The sequence below is a fragment of the Aythya marila genome (assembly GCF_965140915.1).
Source record: "Aythya marila genome assembly, chromosome: 9".
Taxonomy (NCBI): Eukaryota; Metazoa; Chordata; class Aves; order Anseriformes; family Anatidae; genus Aythya; species Aythya marila.
The window spans coordinates 13,702,336-13,726,389 of NC_139050.1; the positions used below are offsets into that span (position 1 = coordinate 13,702,336).

The 24,054-nt window shown below is 40.5% G+C and overlaps 1 protein-coding gene across 6 annotated transcripts in view; it reads right to left on the reverse strand.

Moving 5' to 3' along the window:
- DLG1 (discs large MAGUK scaffold protein 1) overlaps positions 1-24,054 on the reverse strand; it is a gene marked incomplete at its 5' end in the record, with an annotated part of 148,738 nt that overhangs the window by 87,262 nt on the left and 37,422 nt on the right. For all 6 annotated transcript variants that reach the window (XM_082766956.1, XM_082766955.1, XM_082766954.1 and 3 more), the window contains one exon: positions 7,734-7,898. In XM_082766956.1, coding sequence (XP_082623082.1) covers positions 7,734-7,898 — 165 coding nt within the window. The remainder of the gene's footprint in view (positions 1-7,733; positions 7,899-24,054) is intronic.

The following is a 24,054-nucleotide window of genomic DNA, read 5'->3' on the forward strand; positions in this document are numbered from 1 at the left end:
CACGAGTTTTGCTGGCTGGGTAGGAAGAGGCACTCAGGAAAGCTCGCCAGGACGCGCTGATGTGGACAACACGGTGAAGCAGGGGCTGGGCAGAACGACCAACCCCAACCAAAACACTTGGTCACAAGCAGCACCAAAGGCCAAGGTACGGAGAGGCATAAGCAATTCAAGTCAAAAAGAAACACCTCATGCCTCATTCTGACCCCTGTATGACAAACTCTTAACTGTGATTGCTAGGGAAGCACAGCTATCCATAAATTAAAACTGATATGCAAGAGTCTTTCAAGAAATTCTGTACATAGTATTCTGACACCTATGTGTCTCCATAGGCTCCAAAATGGACAGCCACATGGGTAAGTATTGTTTATAGTTCTGAAAACAAAACATAATACATGGACAGGAGCCTATTTTTCTTGACATTATATGGACCAGTTTGAAGGTGAGACAGGTGGGCTGTATTTTAAGGCATTTTCCTTCAGGGACTGTTCCTACTCACCCCATGACAAACCCAGGGCATTACTGACATAGGGGCTTTAGAGATCAGCACTTCAGGAAAGGCAGGTATAGACAAAAATTCCTGACACTGAAGCTATGAGGCTTTCCTTTTCATGCAACAGAGGGACAAAAACCCAGAGAGGGACTTCAAGCAGAGGTTAAGCAATCACACTGGTGACACGAGACAAGCAATCTGTGCTGGTACCCTCTTTATGGATATTAATGGTATTGAGCGGGATTTACTGATGCCTAAGAAGATATAGCTGCAATTATTCATACAAGCCTGCACTAAGGTAATGAGATAAACCCAGATTTTACAAGTTACAGCCACAACAACCCGAAGGCAGCAGTGTACCCTACCCCTAGAAATGATGCAGCATCACAGTAAAGCAAAGGAAGAAAACTAGCTTGTGCAGGTGAAAATAAATATGGGTGGGAGGTAAAATACGGGCTTGTTTTGAACAAAAAGCATTTCAGTGGAGTCAAACACCTACATGTAGAAATCACAGTAAGTACTCAGAGAGAGGAGACATCCCAAGAGTCCCCAGTACAGAGCTGGGGGCTCAAAATGCAACAAATGGCCTGTGGAGTCAGGGCAGGGCAGGAGACTCACCAGGGTGTCTGAAGAAGCCCTGAGGGGAACTGCTGTCATTCCCTTGCCATACCCTGTACACTGAGCTGATGGGGACAAAAAAAACCCACAGCCAAACAAAGGCCTTATTTACTGTGAGGCAAGAATTAAGAATTCAGAGATAACCATAATTAGGCTTTATAAATCAGTACACATAGTACGCATACCTTTCTACAGCTTAATAAAATTACTGAAAGGTGCATCTGCTTTTGTAGCAGACAAGAAACAACATGATTTGTTATGCAGCCAGTTACCAAGATACAGTAACCCCTGTGATTAAATGTATTTAAAAATTAGCATCAAATACTTAGAATGGAGTTACTCCGATTTTGTACTTGAGCCATTTCTTATTATCAGCTTGCTGGGACGAGTTAAACACGACATACTGTATTTTCATCTCAAAGAAAGCTTTCCTGCACATACCTCCACCAGCAGGCATACCTTGAAATTGACACACACAGCAACAAAACCTGTTTGCATATGCAAACAGCAGTTATATATCAATTGCTCTTTAAACAACAAACAAAACTGAATTATCTGAAAAAAGTCTTCTGTTAGTTTTCTGCTGAACAGTACAAACTGGATAAACTGATATATTTTAGAGAACAAATTCAAGAAGCATCTAAAACAGTGGCAGGTGCTTATGTGCAGTACTGCTTACCTTACTATTAAAAAGAGACAAATGAAATGCGTACAACTAAATTCAAATATTCAAATAAAAGACTATCTAACTAGCTCCCAAGGTGGAGAAAAAGCACTGAAAAATACATGGGACCAAAAGGATGGCCTTTGATCAACTGTAATTTACATAGTCCAAGAAGAACATATTTCAGTATAAAACCTACAGATTATTCCAGAATTATACATTACTAGTAGGATGAACATCAACGATTACTCAAAAGCATTGGTATTACACCCCGATAACCTACCAATCTGTGCAGATTAAAGTGCCTGGTTTTCCGTACACTGCTCATGAATCTTCTGCCCATCCTTTTGGCACGCCAGACTGATAAAAACATCCTGTGTTTAACACAAGTTTCTTTAGTCTTTCTTCAAAGTGAGCCCAACTGCACTGAGCTCTCCGGGGAAATCTCAGGGGAAATGAGTACAACCAGTTATTAAGACAACTTGATGTTGATTACTATATCCTATATGTAGGTTGTTCCAATGTTTGGATTAATCCACCTTCCATCTGTTACAGTTTTTCTTTCTTATCTCTGTTGGCAAGAATTTGTTGAACAGATCCACATTGAAACAGAGGCAGATTTGGTCAACTGCTTCTTAACAGGAGACACAAACTGGTACCTCTGCACATATTTGTATGTTCAACTTAAAGGAACTTTAAAAGTAGCAATTTGTTAAGGGCTTGGGCCAGGCTTTTTAATTTACAATTGCAGAGCACCTCCTCAAGAGTGGCCACCAAAGCATAACACTAGCCTAAAAACGAGTACTTCTGAGGGTCTGTTCAAGTTGGTCTTCATAATTTCTGCTGATCTCCCTTGTACATCCCGAACTCCAGAGGTACTGTCTTCCTGCTGAAGATAGCATAAAGTTTTAAGGGTCTTCATTTAGGTAACAGTAAGAGATAGCAACTTTCTCACAATCATAAACGTCAGCTAATCTTGCAACCTATCTGTAATCAGTAACTGGAAGCAGCATCAGCAGCTTCAGGGGAACCTTGCCTACCTGGCTCAGAGGGAAGTAGGATTTAGGAAATCATATAAGCAGGAAAACGTGCCAGGGCAAGTAGGAAGGTAGAATTACTTTGACTGTTGTCTCACCTGGAGCATGCCTTTGTAGTTCAGGAAATCCTAATGCCCATCATTTCACTGAGCTTTTCCACTCTCTCAATGAGCAGAGAAGCCTATTTTAAAAGGCGCTCCACAAGCTCTCAAGACATCAGGGGAAGCACTTGAGAGGATGAGGGGGATGAAGGAGGAGGAGGGTGGGGTGGCTGCAGGCAGGACAGACCAGGAGAGGAAGGAAGCTATCCATCTTATCAGCGCAAGACTCATGTCCACCAGCAAAAGCACCTGTCCTGCATTAAGGATACCTTTACTGATGCAGCCAGAAACCAAGAGACTACCAGCAACTGAAAGATTTCCACAGTACAGGTTGACTGGGGATCACTGGGGTTAGTGGATATAATTTAATCACTTTATATAAAAATATATACATCTAATTAATACATAAAAACCTGCTAATTTCCATTTCTAAATATAAGCTTGCATTTCTGAAATAGCAATTCTCTGGTTATATTTTTACTGACCTATCCTTACTGGCTTGTGTTTTGTTAACAATCTCCTGACTCAGCTCCTTCCCAAATGAGGAGTCAAACTGATGTATCTTTCATTGTAGGGTACCTGCTCCCTGTCTGACCACTCGTATTTCTCTTCTGCAAACCATTTCTAGTTTGATACACCTTCTGATGTAAGAAACCACGCAGTTCCCAAGGAACACTGCAGATTTCTAGTGATACAATAATGCAATTTTATTTCCCATTTGCTTCCCCAGACATTCCTCCTATTCCTTTTGCCTTTTTGACTGTTACTGAGCACTGAAATGATTTTTCCATCAGTCTATTTTAATCCTGAGACGATACAATGAGACCAGTTTTTCTGACATCCTTATGGTAACCTCCATCCATCATGATTACTGATGTTCTTTCTTACCCTTTACTTTCTTTTTTTTTTGTTGTTTTCTTTTGATTTTTTTTTTAAACTAATTAAACCCTAAGATTTATTTTTTCTTAATCCACAACAACCTAATTTTTCTACAAGCCTTTGCAGGGAATTACATTGTGTGCATGTAAGAAAAACTAGAAGCCAACATCAACAAGATGATCTTCATGCACGTGCTCTAATAACTCTGTGCAGCAGAAGACTGCAATGCTTTCATCACTTCCTCATCAGCACTTTCTGCAGGCACTCATTGATCCTGCCCTTTACAACAGTTCCTCCATTTTCCCAGTTCAGAACAAGGCTGAGTTGTCATTTCTATGAACCCTTCCAGATGCCTTTTTAAAAAAAGTACCGCCTTGCCATATTTCATTCCTGTGATACCACAGTCAATTTAGGGAGACTTATACATCGCTGTAGCACTAACAGGTACATAGTTTGAGTCCATTTAAAAACTATTCAGGATAAATACCAATAGGTCTTGAAAATACTTTCACAAATATGCCTAAACATGTGTCAAAAATAGGTATATACTAAATGGGCACAAGACACTTAACCCACAGAATAAAACTGCAGTACACGTTGTCAACTGGACCAGACTGCAAAGCCTGTGCCACAGCTCTGGGTACCGTTGGAAACTTTCTTTGAAACTGTCTACACATACATTGTAAATCACAGAATTGAAGGGGTTGGAAGGGACCTCAAAAGATCATAAATACAGGGCTGTAAATAAAATACTTCTTTCACGTGCAGATTGCTTTAAATGACGGGATACTTCATTTTAAGACAGATTTTTTCCATCATATTGTATCATGATCCATTATGTTAAAACCTTACAATGATTACTCACAGCTCTTTTCCTTGATAGAAAATTGTCAGTCCACAGTTCAAAACTTTTTTTGGTATCAGATCAACCAAGTGAAGTCTGGGATAGGAGTTTTTAATATTTCTATTTAATGGAAATATTAGATTGAAAAATGAAGGTATGATCGAAAAGCTAAATTCAGCTTTACAATTAATATTTTTTTGTAGCATCACCATCTAGTGGTCGCTCTCGTTAGCAACATACTGCTTTCCAGTACACCAAAGCCAGATCAGCTTGGTCACATTTTATTTGGTAGTAACTTGAGGAACCTCAATGCTGCAGTCCCAAATTCCTACAAAAGATTTTGAAAGCTCATATTGAAGAAACTCTAGTACTAGCTGCCTGCCTACCTGAAAGGGTTCAAGTGTCTGGGACAGAATACTTACGAAGGAAGTTTGCCCATTCTTCTTACCTGTTCATGATTCTCTATCACCGAGCACTCAAAAAAATGCATTTTACAGGGTGAAGAAGAGTTTCACTTCACTCAGTGTTAGAGAACAGAGGATAACAGATCTCATAGGTTAACTTTACATCTCTGATGCTTGAGGTACATAGGACACCGTTCCTCATAAACTGAGGAAGCTCAACCTTAACAAGGCAAAACCATCACATGCCCTATCTTATGTTTAAGCTTCAAATCAGTACAGATAGTATTGGTTACTTCATGATAACTGCGAACATCCAAAATCCTACCCCACTCTGAGGTAGCTCACCCCTCTTAGAAAACTACCTTGAGTTACTATGACACTTAATGTAAAACATCTGAAAATAGTGATTACACACACATCCTCTAAACATTTAGGATATACATTTGACATTTTGGTTACTGAAGGATGCTCTTTGAAAACCATCCAAGCTTCCAAGCAAGTTGCAACAGCTGCTTTAAGTCCTACAGATGATGAAAACTTATCTTGAGGACAAAAACAAACTACTTAAAACCTTGCACACCTCAGTTAATCATTATCTTATATCCATGTTCTGCATTACTGCTCTAGACTGTAGAGAGCTTGCTAAAAACAGAAGGTATTCCTCAGAAAATCTGATTCTACTGCCCTCTGCAGCATTTCTCAAAAAGCAGCGTATGACTGTAAAGCAGTGTTTACATCCAATAGGTTCTCCAAACTAACTCTGTATTTGAAATTTCTGAAGTATTTAGCATGTCTAATTAAAAAAAACAGCCTTCCTGTGTTATTAGGATAATGAACTGGCTTACTAAAACTTCCCAATGCCCTCTGTTACATTTTGTTTCTTTAAACAAAGGCACTATTGAATACAGCTAATTAAGATCTTGTATACCAGCCAATACCTGGTCCCTACACCACAGTGCAGCAAGCCAAGCTAACAAATCCACAAAGCTCTCTCAACTCAGAGCTGTTGCTGTTAAATAGATCTTCAGCATGAGCTGAGGAACATGTCTTGAAGAGAGGACCAGCTACGCTAAGCATTCAATAGCAACCTGGGGTTTCTCTGACATACTCATAATCAAAAGTATAACAGAAATAAAACTCAAACACAGAACTACTCTATGTACTTTGGTTTCCCTACAGTTCAGGCAGTGAAAAAGACACCAAGGTAATTAGAGCCCTTTGAACTGTCTCAAGTAAAATGAAAGAGCATCTAGATTGATCTGCTTCTTAGAACTATCTCATATAACCATTATATACTTTTATCATTATTTGCAAAGGTATCTGGATTGTGAAATATATTAAACCTGATCTCTGACTACAGACAGTTGTGTTGTTTGCCTCTTTGACCTCTTTATTCTTTCTGAAATGCATGACTAAGCATGCTATAAATTAGGAAAAGTTTGTGCATAAATAAGTTCCCCTTAAGTCCCCAGTGGCAGTGTTTTATATATATATATATATATATATATATATATATATATATATATATATATAAAATGAATACACACAAAATATTATGTATTACTTTAGGTATCCATGAGTTTATGGACACCTAGACATGGCAAAGTGTGTTACTGTGTGTGCGCCTTCATAAGCAACACAAAATTGAGGTCCTAGCCAAGCCCAGAATGAGGTTTGTTGTGTTAGCTTTTTCATAAGGCTCCTCAGAAGTTAATATAGCCCACTTCAAATAGGTTACTCATTAGGACATGAAGAATATAGCTTGTCTTGCGCTTCCCTGGAGACTACAGAAACACACAGAGGATTTCTTACGGAGTTTTATGTAAAAATGTGTCCAATAACACCGTTTACATTTTTTAGAATCTTCAAAAAGATCAAAGACAATTATTAAATACACCTCCACTACAGCCTGTTCCTCTGTAGAATCCTTAGAAGTAGATAATAAGGAGCTGATGCTCAATATTTTTCCTTATAGTTACATTTCCAGAACATTTTAAGTTTAGAACAACTTTTTTCTTAAAATATCCTGGTGCTTTGTACAGTACTCCACTAATTTCAGTCAAAGGATACTACCACACCAACAACTCAAGCTAAAAATGTCAAAACGTATGCCCACCTTATCATTCTAAACCCCAAATACTCATTATCAAATCATTTTTCCATTTTTTTCTTCAAAAAAAAGCCAGATTCAGAAGTGTTTATAGAAAACACATCATTTTGTCTGGCACACTGAAACACCACGCTATTCAGAAAGTGATTAAGCTGCATTTCCCTACTAAATAAGTAAATAAAACTGCCTGCTACGACCCCGCAAAATCTTGCGCACTTTTCTTACTGGACTTCCCATATAGGTACTTGATCAAACATTTAATAAAAACGATCTCAGAATTGATTCTGCAGAATCCTTGTAGAGAACTCAAAATGCAGCTGACAACGGTAACCATAGCGCCCAGTCACAACTCCATCTGAGACCTCATGTTACCTCAAGATTTGTTATCTGAGCTTTTTACAACATGTGCTTTTAATCACGATGTGTGGAACAAAGTCAATACCTTAATGTCTATACAGTGATTTTTACAAATGAGCAGTTCCATATAAGGAACTGTATCTGATGATTTTTTTCCCCCCCACGGAAGTATATACATCCATAAAGAGTATATCAAAACAGCTCACTCTCATAACTTAAAAAAATATACCTTTACTGGTGAAATATGAGAATGAGAAACGAATCCATGGACATTCTCAATCTGTGACAGATTCTTCTCTGATACGTGAACCAGCTCTGGACCCGTCACCTCATTGCTGATGTGGGGCGAGCTGTGCTCCTGCGGAGGTGTATCTTCATCCTGATAGCGGTATTTCTGAAGAAAACAATTAGAGAAAACGATTAGCCCGCCATGAAAATGTGAAAACATTATATAGAAAACTTAGGAGAGAGAAATAGTTATTTTCTGACCCTGCTGACCTGAAGGTAATAAAATCTAGAAATAAAAGGTTTAAATTAATAATTTCAGTTTAAAAACTGGTCCCATCTAAAAACATTCCAGCCATTTGAAATGCTATCAAGAAATGCTCAAAATGCTCTAATGCTAGTTTGTTTGCATACAGTAACATGCCCACAAACTCTCTTGCAAAAAACTTTTTTCCTTACACTAATACAGCATTATGTTCTGCCTTTAAAAACCATCAGACTCAAAAACTTTTTCCCCACTTCCTATTTAGCACATCTGCTAAAAGCCTTTTTTTTGTCAGCTGAAAGGTTTCAGCTTTTATGTTTTATGTTATGTTTTATGTATCAATACAGCACTTCACTGCTCCTAACTTTGTTATGAGACTACAGTACGTGGGCTTGCAACGAAACAGATGAAGCCTCTGTGATACAGAAGCCTCCACACAGAAACACAAGACATTACTCAGTCAGTCTTATTAATTTTCATTCAATTTCAAAAGCCAGAACCTATTATTTAGCCACCAGGGCTGTGTTCCAGTCAGAGTGCTGCAGCCACACTTGCAGCCCCCGCTAAGAAGTATGAATGAAGTCATGGGCACACGTAGTATTCACCTCTTCTCTGGATTGCGGAGTTAACTGCTCATCCAGCATTATGCATTGGTACAGTTTACATTAAAAAAATAGAAAAAGAGGTGCTGTGGAAAAGAACTCTCTCATGTAATGCTCTATAGACCAGGGCTATAAGCTCCTCAAAAAAAATCTTAAACTTGAAGGGCTATTTGGATTTTAATGTGATATTCAAGACTGGGAAATATTTTGCAAATAGTAGTAAAGTCAACTTGAAGCTATTAAAAAAACAGATTTCATCTTTAAAATACACTAACCTAACTACTTACAGGACAGCATTTCTAAGTGCCATATCTACAACACTTCTTATTCTAAAAGTTACACAACTGTCCTCATCCTTTGCAGCAAATACTTCAGAGCAAAGCGCTTCAGCTTGGCCGTAAAGCAGATCATCTTACAACAGATGACTCTCCATGGTAGTGGAAGTGCTTTGTACTGCTTTACTCTTGAGCATCACCCCCAAAACAGCCGTGCCTCTTGACATCTGGGGAGCACCTCACTGCTCCGTCGCCTCAACGCTCAGGGTCAAACAGCCACCATCCACCCCGAACTGCCCCTTCCATCCCTCTCTCTGGAGTTGCCATCACCTGAGGGGAGCAATTCAGTCATCTGCTTCAGTCATGCCACATTAACTCTGCTGCTACACCTGAATCAAAATCCCATGCAATTTAAATCCTATACAAATCCAGAGGTGCATTTTCACAACACAGCCAGCTGATCGAAAGAGTAGCGGCCACACAATGGAGCAGAACCCACTGGGGCTCTCCAGCCCCAGCTCTACAACTGCATCTCCCTACCCCTTGCTTCTAGCATGTGTCTGACCCCACGAGGAGCACGCTCAGCGGGCTAATCCAGCAGCATGTTTGTTCCCTCTCCAGCGATATTAACTTGCTGCTCTTCTAATTCCCTAAAGCGGCTCACAACAAGATGAAACATGCAGCAGTGCTGGCACACCAGGGAGAAAGGGAGGGAGAGAGCCGGGGCAGCCAATCTCACAGTGGCTAGCAGAGACCATTGCTTTGTGTACAGCTAAAATAATCCAGTCCTGTGCCCAATCCAGGCGCCAAAGAGACCCTAGGATAGAAGAACCAGCCAAGAAACAGGCAAGACAGATCAAAGGTAAGACTACTGGCAAGTGTGGCAAAGCAGCTCCGAATTCACAGGCAGACAACCTCTGCCACACATCTCCCAGCACCCAATTAGGCAGCAGCCAAGCCAGCTAACTACATTTTTAGGAAGCTTTATGGACTACTCTCTAAGTTATAATCATAATTTACAATGCAAAAGACAACACGAACACTAAACATTAACACACTTCTGACAGAGGTACTGCCCCAGAGGACTGGGTTACAGATTTACAAGTGCCAAAATGGAGTCACAACATTTCTCCTGATGCAATGCAGTTAACAAGATTTCTTCAAACTAGACTGCACCCTCAGTGAGTTTTGAACTGTCACTCAGTACTATGGACTAAGTTACCTGCTGGTGTAAACTACTGAAAAATCCATTTACTTCAACAAACCTGTGCTAGTTAATGTGACACCAGAAGATGTTCCAAAATCACCACAGTGAAATCATTCATCGTGCTAACTGGTTAGCCCCACGGCCTCCCTGCTTAAAATCACTACCCTAGCAGAGCCGAAAAAATAAAATCGCCAAAGTATCTGCAAAAACGCACAGGATAAACACTTTTTTTTTTAATGAATGTTTTAAAGGACCATTTTTCAGAATATAGATCACCTGTTCACGGCAAAGGCACAGAAAAGCTTCAGGAAATTCTGTCTTTTCAAAAGAAAGCGTTTCAAACAAATTCATGTCTAGGGAGTACCCTAGACGTAATTAACTTGAGGCTTTATATTTTTAAGAAGTTACTCTACTGAGAGATTTTATTGAAAGATAATCAACAGAAAATTAAGCAACCTAAAGAACCCCTTAAACACGCCTTAAACAAGTGACCCACATCCACAACAGCATGTAAGGCTGTAAATCTACAGATTCAGGCCACACAGAGCACCATGCTCGAGGACAAAAAATTAATCATGCAAAAACACCCTTAGCTGCCAGATAAGGTAATGACAAAGTGCAAGACAGCAAAAACTACGCTGATCTTCAGGATGGAATGCGTATCACAACCCAATTCACATTAGAGGCACACATCAATCCCATCTGTTATATAAAAACAAAATTGAAGGCACTGCAACTTCTGGATGTACCCCCACATACAAAGAGATCAGTACTAAAACAGCTTGAACTTAAGAGGAAGAGTGAAAGGGTGCCTAAAAAAAAAAAAAAAAAAAAAAAAAAAGCAGTAATAGAAGGTTGCCAGTTGGTCTTTCTTTTACTGCCCTTCTCCTGCAGATTTTCACGCTCCTTATCCACACAACAGCAGCATTCCCAAGTCCCTTCACACTCCAAATAAAAAATACAAACAAACCCCAGGAAAACAGGCAGCCTAGTTTATATTGTTGTGTTTAGGCAACGTTTTAATTTTTGTTCTGGAAGTCCAACCACTATTTTGAAAAAGGGTAATGAGTGAGGACTTTGAGTCAATATAACCAGTTAAAATTGAGAAATCCATAGAAGTTCACAGAGTCACATCATCTCTGATGCAGCACGAACAGATAGCATGATAAAACAGTGTCTGCAGACCATTTGCTCATGACAAGCCAAACTGAAATACTTGTCCTTATTCAGTCACTGCTCTACTTCAGACGATAAGCTTAACCTGAAGGGACCCTTCAGCAGACCATGCCAGCAATTCGGGTTGTTGGGAAACGCTGCCCTACATCCAACATCCCCACTCCTGCATAAAAGCACTAGGATGCAGCATGTCAAAAGCAGATGAGCAGGAAAATCTAAATATCTACAATCCCTCTCTCACTCCCCGCCCCCCCCCCCCAAAAAAAAAAAAAAAAAAAGCATTCAGAACTCACTTTCAGATACCAGTCAGCAGAAAATAAGCTCCAATAGCTGCAGCAAGCAAAGCAACAATACAGCCAAATTCCCCATAATCTTACTACAGTAAAATTAGGACAAATTAAATAGTAAATTAAGATCCTAGCATATTCTGTATGAGTCTTCCCTGTAGTGTAGTGGAAGTGCAAAGCCAGAAGCAAGCGCTCAGGCCAACAGTGTCTTGTTCACTGAAGAAGGAAAATGATACAAAGCAAGGAGTACACTCAGCTGCTGCGGAATGGAAGTCACCTTGAAAACTTGTCATTCGTGACAACTGGCAGATGACAAAAAACAAAATGAAGCCTCATTGAAGGTAAGCAGCAATTCACACTGAAAAGCTGAAAGCCTGCTGCTAGCAAAACCACTTCAGTAAGGTAAGAGAAGCAGGTAAGTGGTGGTGCATCTTCAGAACTTCTTCACTGATCACAGAATAGGACATTTAGTATTATTCTCAATTTAGGTCCCCACATATAATAAACTCCACGATTTGAAATTAGAGCAATTTTTTTAAACAAGCATTCAGAACATTGAGTAATAACTCCTTTGTTCTCAAATAATAGCAATGAGTTTTCTCTTAATAATTAGAGCTAAGACAAACCATAAGGGGAGCAGCCTTTTAGAGTTTCCCCCTTCAGTTTGACGTTGTACTTTGGGTAAAACCACATGCAGCATCATAATTAGGTCACAGTGCTCCATCATATGTGAAAATACACAGCTAGTGGGAAATGCAAGCATTTAGGCAGGACTTCATGTCACAGATACTCCGAAATAGCCAGTTTAAGATGCTCATGTTTACAAAATATCAGAAATACTCGGTGACAAGAAATTCACCTGTTCCACAATGCCCATGTAAAGAGGCCAAACAAGGAGCAGTCAGACTGACAACGTTGTTTTCCTGTAGTCAAAAAACACTAAAGGGAAATGGAAAACACCATTTCATAGAATTACTTCTGTCAGCTGAGTTGTTTCTTTACGTAAAGGACTGAACAGGTTACACTGCATTATGATTTCACCTTTTACTTTCAATATTGGCTCAGTTTTAAGCATTCAAGAGGTATTTTCTGAGAAGACACTGCTATGTTATTTTTAGTGCAGCACAATCCTGCAACTTCACTTCAAACAAAACTGAGAAGCGCCAAGTGCAGAACCCCCTGCACTCCCAGCAGGTCACGGTTAGTCAAACCTAACGCCTTCAGTGCAGCTGGGATTTAGGTAGCACAGAGCTCTCCCTCTCTATTTATTAAAAGCAGGGCACGTGCAGGCAATCACAGGCTGGCTGATGGTGGAAGCACCGCTGGGTCCACCCAGAGTAGGGGGCCCAGCCCCGTGCCCAGGCGGGCTCTGAGGGCGCAGGCCCTGCAGGGAGCAGGCCCCCAGCGTCTCCAGCAGCCTGTGCCCGCGCTCAGCCACCCACACCGCACCGAAACGCTTCCCGGGGTTCAGCAGCAACCCCTGGGGTCCGGTTTGTGCCCACTGCCTCCTGTCCTGGCACTGGGCACCATAGGCAAGAGCCTGGCTCTGTCTTCACTGCACCCTCCCTTCAGGAATTTTTAGGCCCTGCTGAGTTGAGCCCTCTCTCCCCCAGGCCGAGCAGGCCGCCATTTGGGTATCGTTAAAGCCCAACAGCCAGATATTTTAACATACAGCACTGCTAAAGCAACTGATCGCGAGAAACTAGGAGCCTGCAGGATATCAGCACAGGGACAAGGACCTATGCTGGGGACCCCAAGCAGCGGCACCGGGGGGCTGCCCCCAGAGGCAGCCGGGGACAAGTCACCGGGGGACAAGTCACCGGGGTGCGAGGCAGCCCAAAGGGGCCGCTGGCGTGCGAGGACAGCGGAAAATGCCGCTGTCACTCAAATCCAGCACAAAACGCCTCAAGTGGATGCTGGATATTCGCTGGGTATTTTTAGTTTGGTCTTAAAGCGAACAGCATCCCTCGTCGGCAGCTCAACTGGCACCATGAAATTCCAAATTGTATTTTGGTCCTACGGCTTTCCTCCCAAATTTGTGATGTTGTAATGAAGGGACGTGCAGTTCCCCAAAGAATGAAAAGCCTTGACTTCACAGCAAACAGTTTCTCAGCTGCATCAATATACACGTACATATTTACAACTGAAAAATGCTTTGGACACATGAAAGACAAGTAGTTACAAAACAAGGCAAATCCTTGCCTACTGGAAATAAAGCACTCAGCCTTCAATTCCACAATAAGTCATTTACACTAGCAAAAGAGCCATTACAAACAGATCAGACTCCTCCCTCCCAACCTAGCGACTTTTTTTTTCCAACATCAACAACATATTGTGATACCAGCATATATATAATATAAATGTACTGCACAGACACGCATGTATGCATGCCTGTGTGTATATGCACATACACAACTGCTCCCAATTTACAGAAATACAGCTTTTTTGTTAAGAACATTGAACATTGGCTTGGAAACACTGAATATGTAAAATAACTTTTGGAAACAGATTGCTGAATCTGTTCACAAGTAACTTCACACACACAACCCTTATTTTTAAATGGGCTTTCTTAAAGGGGCTTTCCAGCAGTTACAGTTCTCATCACATCCTTCAATTCCAGTGTTAATTTTTCTGGAAAAAGCAGTTTAAACCACTCTGACTACATTGCTTACTATTCTGAGAATTACCAAATTGTGTATGTTTTATTGCTCTAGACCCCAAACAGTTGATGGAGTCCTAAAATGACTAAATGCCCGAGGGCACTGTTAAACCCAAACCTGCCACTAACAATTGCTTCTATCAATATGATGTCAGGAGGCATTTCCAGCCCTGCATCTCAGTGCAAGTCTCCCATGTATTTAATTCTTCACAGCTGAAGAAAATGAAAGCCAAGTGCAATAAACTGATTACATGATGATTAATGCTGATTAATGGAGAATGACGACATTTTACATGCAGCATTCAGTAAATTCAAAATGTTGTTCAAAGGGATCTCTAAAGAGTAGGCATGATAATTCATTACTTCTGTCACAATCACCAAGAGCTCCCTCCGATAATCGAGTAATGCCTGGAACAAAATACATGCTATTTAATCGGAAATTTAAAGCACAATTACAGCACACATCCTGGCAATCATTCATAGCCTATTAAACCCAGTTTATATTTCCAGGAAAGTCCTTTTATAGACCCACCTTACATCCAAACATTAAAGAGATTGTGTTGTTGGTACATGCTACTTTACAGTGGCACAGCATCGGAGAAAAACAATCCAAGTTTTTTATGCTAGGAGACATTTTTTCAGACCCTGTGCACTTCAATCGATCCACGACTGAGATTCCAGAAAAATGCCTCTGTAAGCGCTGCTTGCTGCCTGTCTTTGACATTTATTCTAGGTCCATAGCGTTCAAAAATAAGCCTTTACATCAAATAGGTTCGATCCTTCAGGAAAGATTTTGCTCCATATTAGAAACCAGATCTTAAAAAAGGCAAGCCAAAAAATCCTGTGTCCATTTTTAAATTTTTCGAGTCAGCTTTGTACGTAATTATGCTAGCGTCAGCTCCGAGTGGCAACTGTATCGCGGCCCGAAGTAATAGCGGGATGCTTGCAGCCGGAACCTGGGGCTCGATCCAGCAAGGCAGCTCCACCTGCTGCAGTGCAAGGTCTGCTGTCTCCTCCATGAAAAGAGAAGCAACTCCAGCAGAGCCACTCTGCTCGTGTATGCTGGTTGCTGAGGGGAGGGGCAAGATGTTGCAGCAAGGGACTCGTACACGGCCCGACCGAGACAGACCCAGCACCTCCCGCAAGGTGCTTTCGCACTGCACCAATGAGCAAGTGAAAGCCCCTTCTAAAATCACATGTGCATAATTATAACGCCGGGAAGTTGTAAGGCTAACAGCGGGGGATCTGCTGAGCTGCAGTTTATGCTAGCTTGTTCAAGGAAATACAAGCAGACCACAGAACGAATGGCTATGGGATATTTAATCCTCATTTTCTAACATGAAAAAAAATCAAGGTTAAATAACGCATTAAAAAAAACCTTAACTGCTGAGAAAAACTCCTAACGGTCTACCAAAACCAATACACAAACAGCAACAGAAATAGACAAATATTCTCCAACTTCAACACAATGAAATCAGAAGCTGCATTTTTGCTCCCGGTTGTCTCTAGGAAAACATGAATAATTTGGACCAGGCATCAATTTGGTTATGGGCCACTGTTGGTAAAGTGATAAACTAATTCATTTCAAGCAACAGCACACGTGGACACTCAGGGAAAAAAAATTTACAGAAAAAGCGCTTTTTTCTTTAGAAAAGAACTGAATATGGTCACGGTTGCCTTAAGGTTTTTGTTCTTTGTTGTGTGTTAAAAAAAGGCAGCCTTAAACTTGTTAAATACGTGTTTTTGGTGTGGTTTTGCTGTTTTTTTTTTGTTTGTTTTGTTTTTGTGTGTGCGCGCGTGCATGTGTGTTGGGAAAGGGAGGAATCAAGCTCTATAAGGATTCAAACTTTATTCTATTTTTCTTGTGATTTTTTTTAAATTTATTTTATTTAATTTTATTTTTTTTTTTTAGGACTACCATAGTCCCTGCAGAATTTTAATGTATTTATATGTTATGGCATCACATTACAGAATTTTATCACAAACACACTGATTTCTCTTCATTGTACCATAAGGTGACAGCCCTTACAAGAAACGCATTTTAATTGTACTAGAAGATGAAAGCAAATATTTAATATTCCCAGAAATGTCTGCTCTTCAGGTTGCAACTGCTTGCCGAAGTTTACACCTGTAGCCGTCTGTCATCATCTCCCTTCTACTTCCTTTGGTTTACCTGATAAGCACCCCTTGAGGTAGAAAGTTTAACATGGTGAAAAACTGACAGCCACACTTGCAGCTCAGAAAACAGCAACTTCATGAATTCTACTGGAGACCGTCATTTTTACATAAATGTGCAGATTGAGGAAATCGAAACTAAGGCAAGATGTCTGGAGAAAAACGTGTAACTCAGCCCACAGTAAACCTCAAAATAAACTTCATTTGCATGAGGACCTCTTTCTTGGTAGGAGATGCAGGGACTACAGATGACAGCCTTTCCATACTAATAAGCAGAGTTGTCTTTCCCCCATGTGCCATGACCTACATTTCTTCACCAGCCAGCCCTAGCTGTGGCTTCCTACAACAGGTCATCTGCTGCATGCATGGGCAGCAACAATGGCAGGACCAAAATTAAAGTTTGAAGTGTTTATCTTAAACATCTTGGAGACAGAAAGGCAGTAAATGATATGTACACGAAGATACACCTTGTGTGTGTACCTACATTAGGTTAAGCTTCTCTTATACATATATTTAAATCCAAGGGCAGCCTTAAAGTATAATCAATAACTGAAGAACATAAAAAGCCCTCTAATTTCCTTGTGCTGGTTGGGGATCACAGCATAGTCTCTTTTCTGAAGAACTAGGGCAAAGCACAAGTGAAAAAACTTCAATACAGCACATGAAAAAGGAAAAAATGCACCAGGGGAAACAGCTGGCAAGCACTGCCTGCTCTACAAGGAGCACAAGAACGTTCTCATACCACAACACCACCTCTTCTACACTACGGCTCAACAATCCATCTTACTTCCATATATTTAATCACATTAATAGCAATTTCTTACTAAAATAATACATTCAAATGCATGGCAATTTCATTATGAAGTCAAAGAGCAAAAGCAGTTCGTTCTTGAACGTTGCACAAATAGCTTTTTGTGATGCAGAAAATATAAGCTCTAATGTGCCATGGGCATATAAGAATCAATAAGATACAGTCCACACATCTACGAAAGATTCCATCAGTAAGATATGAAAGAAGAGAAAGCTTAAGGCAATTACACCTACATTGTTGATGAAGACCACAGAACATTTGAATCCTTCAACTGTATTTTTTTACAGCTACAACCAAATAAATTGCTTACATATCAAAACCGTCTTGAACTTTATTCTAAAAAGTTACCTTTTTTATCACATCTAGTCATGCACAAACCTAAGAATACAATATAAGTTTGAGTTAAAATATAGTTTGCTGACTAAATTCTGAGATTTACCTGTAATAGTTTCACTTGTTCGTAACAATTATTTGTACTCAAAGGCATTTTTAATATGCAGCTGCAAGCATAAAACATCCTGAAATATAAACAATCATAAAAGCACCTGTACTCAGAATATTTGGAAACCTACTTTTGAACTCTACAGAGACTTAACCCCATTTAACTATTGATCTGATTCCAATTCAAAGTTACTGTTTCAAAAACATAAAAAGCAATCGATTAATACATTAAGCTGTTAATAAGAATAATACGGCCTTAACTTCTTAAGTATCTCACAATGCTTCCTCTCAAGTTACCAGACTCTGTTCGGTGTTAACCCATACAATCTTGAGTTCCTTCAGTTTAGGCCCTCTGTTTCCATGCTGATGATAGAAAATTTTTAAACTAGGAGACTGAAAAGTACAGTATCAGGACTTCTATCTGATGGTGCCATATACAAGGAAAAAAACAAGTCAGAGTTCACTGAACATAGAAAAAGAAAAACCTAAGTTCTCTTCTTGCATTAGGAGGGTTCCACCTGGTAATATACAAAAATGTATGTGACCTTTTATATGCAAAAAATATCTAAAAAAAATCAAAACTTTTAAAAACTGCCATTTACTCAAAAATTGTATCACTAAAACTGACTTTTCATGCTTACGAAAACACTACATAAAAAGGAATTGCCCTCATTCCAAGTTTCTTTTGCATGTTTACTTGGCAATAATCTATCTTTCGGCATAGCTCCCATGTGCCCAATAAAAATACCAACATCATTAAGGCCTTCAATTAGTAAGCAAAACTAATTTTGTTATTATCATAAAATAAGAAAGCTGTTACACTTCCAAGACTCCCTGAGCAGCATGAACATTGGATAGAGAGAAACAAATGTTATGCAGCATCAAAAAAGCACTCCCAGCCTCTCAAGCACTTAGTACTTCTGGTCAGCATTTGCCCACTTTTTTTTTTTGACCGAACATGCTGGGGGTGCCCATTTGATCAATCCATGTGTTCTACCCAAATCCTTCTATACCATCAGTTAGGAACCAGGAACCTCGTAAGAAGCGAGACCTGGAGTTTTTAAACAGCATGAGGAAGAGAACAAACTTGGCAAGTATCACTGCAGGCACCTGGCAGTCTGGTGGGACTCCAGGTCCCCGATCCCCAGAAGCCTGATCTGGTATACTTCCAGAATACAGTCCAATTTAAAGAAACAAAGTTTCAGATTTAAATTACTTCTAATGCTAAGAACTGTTTTAACCTCTTTGCCTCATAGTTTTAGCACATATAGTATTGAAAGAGTACACAGAACTCCAAAATTAATCTATGTAAAGAAGCGTGGATACTGGTTGAAGATTACCTCATAATAACAGAAAACTCTAAAGTAGTGACTGTAACTCAAGGAGTAATGGTGTAAGCAATTTCTGTAAGGTAAATGAAATTTGAACTCTAGTTTCATGAAGGATATCGGGTGCGCACCGCATCCATTAGCATCCATGAGGCTCCCTGGCGTGGCTGCTGTCACTCCCTGACATAGGAGATGTCTATCCAAACCAATTTTGAGAAAGCAGCCAAAAACGCACTGCTTGTTTCTGCACATACCTGAATTGCCAGGAAAGTCACTTGCACAGTGCTTTCAGGCGAACAGGTTTATTTACTGAAAACACTGACCTGAAAATTCCCCGTGTACAAGCTAACTGCAGCAGCTACTCCTGTCTTAGAAGCACCTGTCTGCCAGCTTGACAGGTAAACGTGTGTGCAGTTGAACCTGCAGCTCCTGTCACACCTTCGGTTCAGAACACTGATGTGCATCTGCCCTTCAGGAGCTTCATGCCCTTCAGGAGCTTCATGTGCACACAATTTGCAGCGCCCACTCAGTCTGACCCGTATGTGCCCAACACAATCATCGCAGAACACAGAAGAAGAGAATCCTTCGCATTGTTTTAACAAAACACTTCCATCAACAATAGAAAAATCTTTTCTGGGACAATCAGAACACTGCTGGCTCTTAAGGTTCCAAAGTCTTGAAGAACGTTACAGCCCCGTTAACTTCAAAGGCAAAGTGAAATGCTATTTTGGGAAAGGAATTTAATTAATAACATCACTTTTTAAAACTTGCCCCTTCAGTGGCATTTAAGTCCAGAACAGGTCGTATGAATAGAAGCTTTTCAGTAGGTGTTCGTGATTTTCTCCCAGTTTATTCCGAGTCTTAAGCTGTTAAGCTGACGACAGATCTGGGACATCACTCCAACGAGGTCCTCCATAAGGCTTGATAAGTCAACCCAAAAACCGCACAAGAGCACTTTCCTTGCCCAATGACCATCATTAGGGGCGCTATAAGCTTTTGGAGTTCTCTTCAGTCCCAATCGGAGGAGAAAAGTCCAGCATTATACTGGAAAAAGAACCCAGAGGTGCCTGCATTATGATGTCCTCTAAAAGCAAAAATAATCAGGCTTCAGAAGAGCAGGGAGCAGCTAAGGAGACACGTATCAAAAGCGTGCCTCCAAATGGAGTAAGGTGAGGGAAAGGCTGCCTAAGCAACAACAAGCAGAATTCATATACCAAGAAAGATACTAAGAATGTCAATATCAAGAATGTCAAATAGAAAAATGTTAAAAGCCTTGCAGCTTATAACAGAATGGTAGCGCATCTTGCCAAAAGTTGCACAAACACATGCTTGACTTGGCAGCTGCGAAGCTCTTACAATTTCATGTTTCCGAATTTCAAAGGCCCAGAGTGTAATCTCTTTCCCTTCCTCCTGATATTTTGGAAGTAGTCTAGCCCTCCTGGAGCACGCCTTTACATTTTCAGTTTCCCCACAAGAAATCCCTGAGAATTAGAGGTGACAGAATTGACCTCCTGTTAAAGTCACTGCTGTAAAAAAATTTTATCATGTTTCAATATATATTTACAGCTTTTTGAGGAAAAAAAAAAAAAAAAAACAAAGTGTTGACTACTTTGAATAGACTGTACTCTGATTAAAATACACCTCAGCTAGGAAATCCCTAAAACCAGGAAGTACTACACCACTTCAAACATACTCAATGCGTTTAGAAACAGCTGGTTGTGGCTGTCAGGTAGGCACCCACCCAGCTGCTTGCTCACTCCCAACCTAGAGGGACAAGAAAGAATTTAATAGGAAAAAAAAAAAAAACAGGAACAAACAAAAAATAACTTGGAGATTGAGATGAAGACAGTTTAATAAGTGTAGTGGGGAGGGACATGATGCAAAGGCAGTCACCACCTCGAACCAACAGACAGTGAGACTGATGTAAACCAATCTCCAACCAGCAGCTACACTGGAAGACCTGCTCCCCAGCCTTACTGCTCAGCATGCCACCAAAAGGCATGAAATATCTCCTCCATCAGTTTGGGTCAGCTGCCCCAGCTGTGTCCCTACCAGCCCACTTGCAGAGGCAGCAGCAGGATAAAGCAGAGAAGGCCTTCATATCCCCAGCACAGGTCAGCAACAGCTAAAGCACTGGTGTTATCGACACTGTTTGGGTCAAAAACCTAAAATGCCACATGGCTGCTGTGAAGTAAATCAGCCAACCCAGCCCAACTCAGTACACAGCCTGACCTGAAAAGTCCTGTACAATGAAGAACTGTGAGATCTTGGCAGAGTTACACGGACAGCATTCAGAAACTTGGCTGACATCACTCAGAATAATCATATACTTTTATTCTAAAAGCTGCCTTTGATGTGTTGTTCCAATCTGTCCACAGATAGGAAATGAAAATAAAAGCACTCAGATTTAGCCTTGTTTAGTTCCATCTGACCCTCAAACATTCCTTGTGAGCTACAGACACTTCGTTCTAAGGATAAAACTGCTCAGCTATAAAAGCCCGTTAAACAAACCTTCTGAGCACCCCAAAAGCTTCACTCTCATACCCATCGACCCTTTCCCACCCCAATGAAGCTTCCAGCTACTTTGGACTTGAAGTGGATCAACCCTAAATGCAAGAGATAAAGATTATTAGGCAAGTAAGGTTATAATTTGAAGGCTACGCTCAGTGGGAAAGATGGAATCCTACAGGGTGTGATTAGCTGGGACTGCTCTCCCCAGTGTCAAGACCAAACCAGAACAAGGATCTAATTTATCACTGCGGATCACTCCCTGCAGGACCCAAGCTAATCATATCCTCCTTAATTAGACTGAGACAGAACGCTAGCTTGATTGAGATTGTCATGCAAAAATTACTGGGGAGGGACTGGTGCAGGGAGGAAAGAGACAACATTTGCTCAGGGATTATTCTAGAATGGATAATGCATGAAGATCCCTCTGCTATTGAAGGATTGCTCAGAATCTGATTAATTTCATACTATCTTTTTGAAAGAGTTCTTTTCAGAGCAGCAGTTTTCAATTGTGGACTACCTCTTATATGGTCTGTGCAATGTAGATGTAGCTAAGAAAAGCAGCACTGCTATTGAGTGACTCTCAAACTATTAATCAAGCATCTGTGCCTCCACTGGAAAAATGAGGGCACATAGGCTTAAAAAAAAAGTGAAAATCCGGGAAAGGAAATACAATAACAATACATGCTTTTATCCAGTGAAGTCTCATACTACAGTTTCATTTCAGCAGCTTTTCATGCTTCCCTGACACAACATCGAGAAAAGACAGCAATTGGATATGTTTCTGCTCTACTGCTTTGATGCAGCGCCATCCGAGTAGAGGCTAAGAGCCACTCACAGCCGGTGTAGACGAAGTGCTTCCACAATACTAACAAAGGGTTGAGGTTTTTTTTCTCCACTGCAGACAGTGAGAAGGCTGTTCCCAGAGACAAACAGATCACTTCCACTGCCGAAAAACCATAAAAGCAGATCATGTCCTAATTATAAAATAGTTTACCAAGAGCAGGAGAGAATCTAGGCACCAAGAGGATTCTATCAATGCTCAGTTATCTGTCAATATTGGGCCCTGCCTAAACTACTTACAGTTTGCACTGTTTCAGCGTTCTGTCCCCCATCAACACCATAACCCTCTTGGCACAGCTACTATTCCGCCAGTCGTTTCCCAGTACCCGTGTAGGGTCTGCTCTATCCTTGCTGCAGAACTTGGCACATCTTGTTGAGCTTCTTGAACCTCCTCCTAGCCCAGTCCCCCAGCTCAGAGGTCTCTGTGCTAAGGTCCTGCAGTTTCCTCTGCCACTTGACCTAGAAGAGCATCATCTGTCACCTGGCTTGGGGTGTGCTGTGTCATCCTTGCAGTAACTCGTGGTTTGAGTTGTATCTGCAGTTTATGAACAAAACTTTCAAAAATACTGACCCTAGACTAAGGCCTGCTCATCAACCCTGCGTATTCAACATGTTTCTAAACCATTGTACTTCAGCAAAAACCTAGGGCATCACACACATGCCCTTATAAAACACCAGCAGCTATTGGAACACCAACTGCACATCTCCTCAAAATTGAGTTCTCCTTCTTCGGCTGTTTCAGCAAAACACAGTACCTTCCTACAGAAAATAGTGCCCTACTTTAGCTATGAGATTACTGACAGAGTTAGGACTGAAATACCTGAGTGGATGTGACAGCATGTGAAAATACCATACCAAATGTAGGTCTTCCTCCCTTCCCTTTAGAACACCTAGAAAATACTATTTTAACTAAGATTTTTTTAAAACCAAGTGGAGGAAAGCTATTAGCTCAGGAGTTCCAATATTCAAAAAAGAAACTTCAGAAAGCAGACAGCATTATTTCTCTGAATAGTTGAGGAATTCACAGATCTTGAATATTGCACCCACCTCTGATCTCATCTAAGAAGCGCAGCGACAAAAATCAAAAAAGTACAGTGAATAACAGCTAGGATAAAGATCCCCAGTGGCTTTCATCTATGAAGATTATAAAGTGATGAGCCTCATCTGTCTCAAGTAAACAGCTGAGCATGGGAACTTGATACAAGATCTTTAAAAACATGAATGGTGCAGAAAAGGCAAATACAAAGCAATTATTCACTATTTAAGACCACACAGGCATCAGTAGACAAAGAAATAATTGAGCAGATGTTTTAAAAACACTAGCAAAAGAAACTGCTGCAGAACTTACTGCTAAGGACATGAAGTGTTCAAAAAGGAACTACAGAACAGCAAACCAAAGGTAGACTAAGGTCTAATAAAAATGTATGGCTATAATCACTAGCTCAGGAAGTCTTTAAGATGCTGCCTTCTGAAGTGCATCAGCAACTGAAGTGGGCACTTAGCCTTTCCTCATGATTTTTTCCTTAAGACAGACTGCTAGTCATATTCAGAAGCAGAGTCCTAAGCTACACGAAGTCTGGGGTCTCATCCTCTATTTTTTCCCCATACATTACACTCTCCTCAGCTTCTGTGAGCCACCTGCTCAGAGGAAACAAAGAATTCTGCATTACTCTTTTTGATAAAGGAATTGCTTTTTTAGTCATTAACCAAAGGTTGCACATACCTGAAGGTGACATCAGATAGTCCAT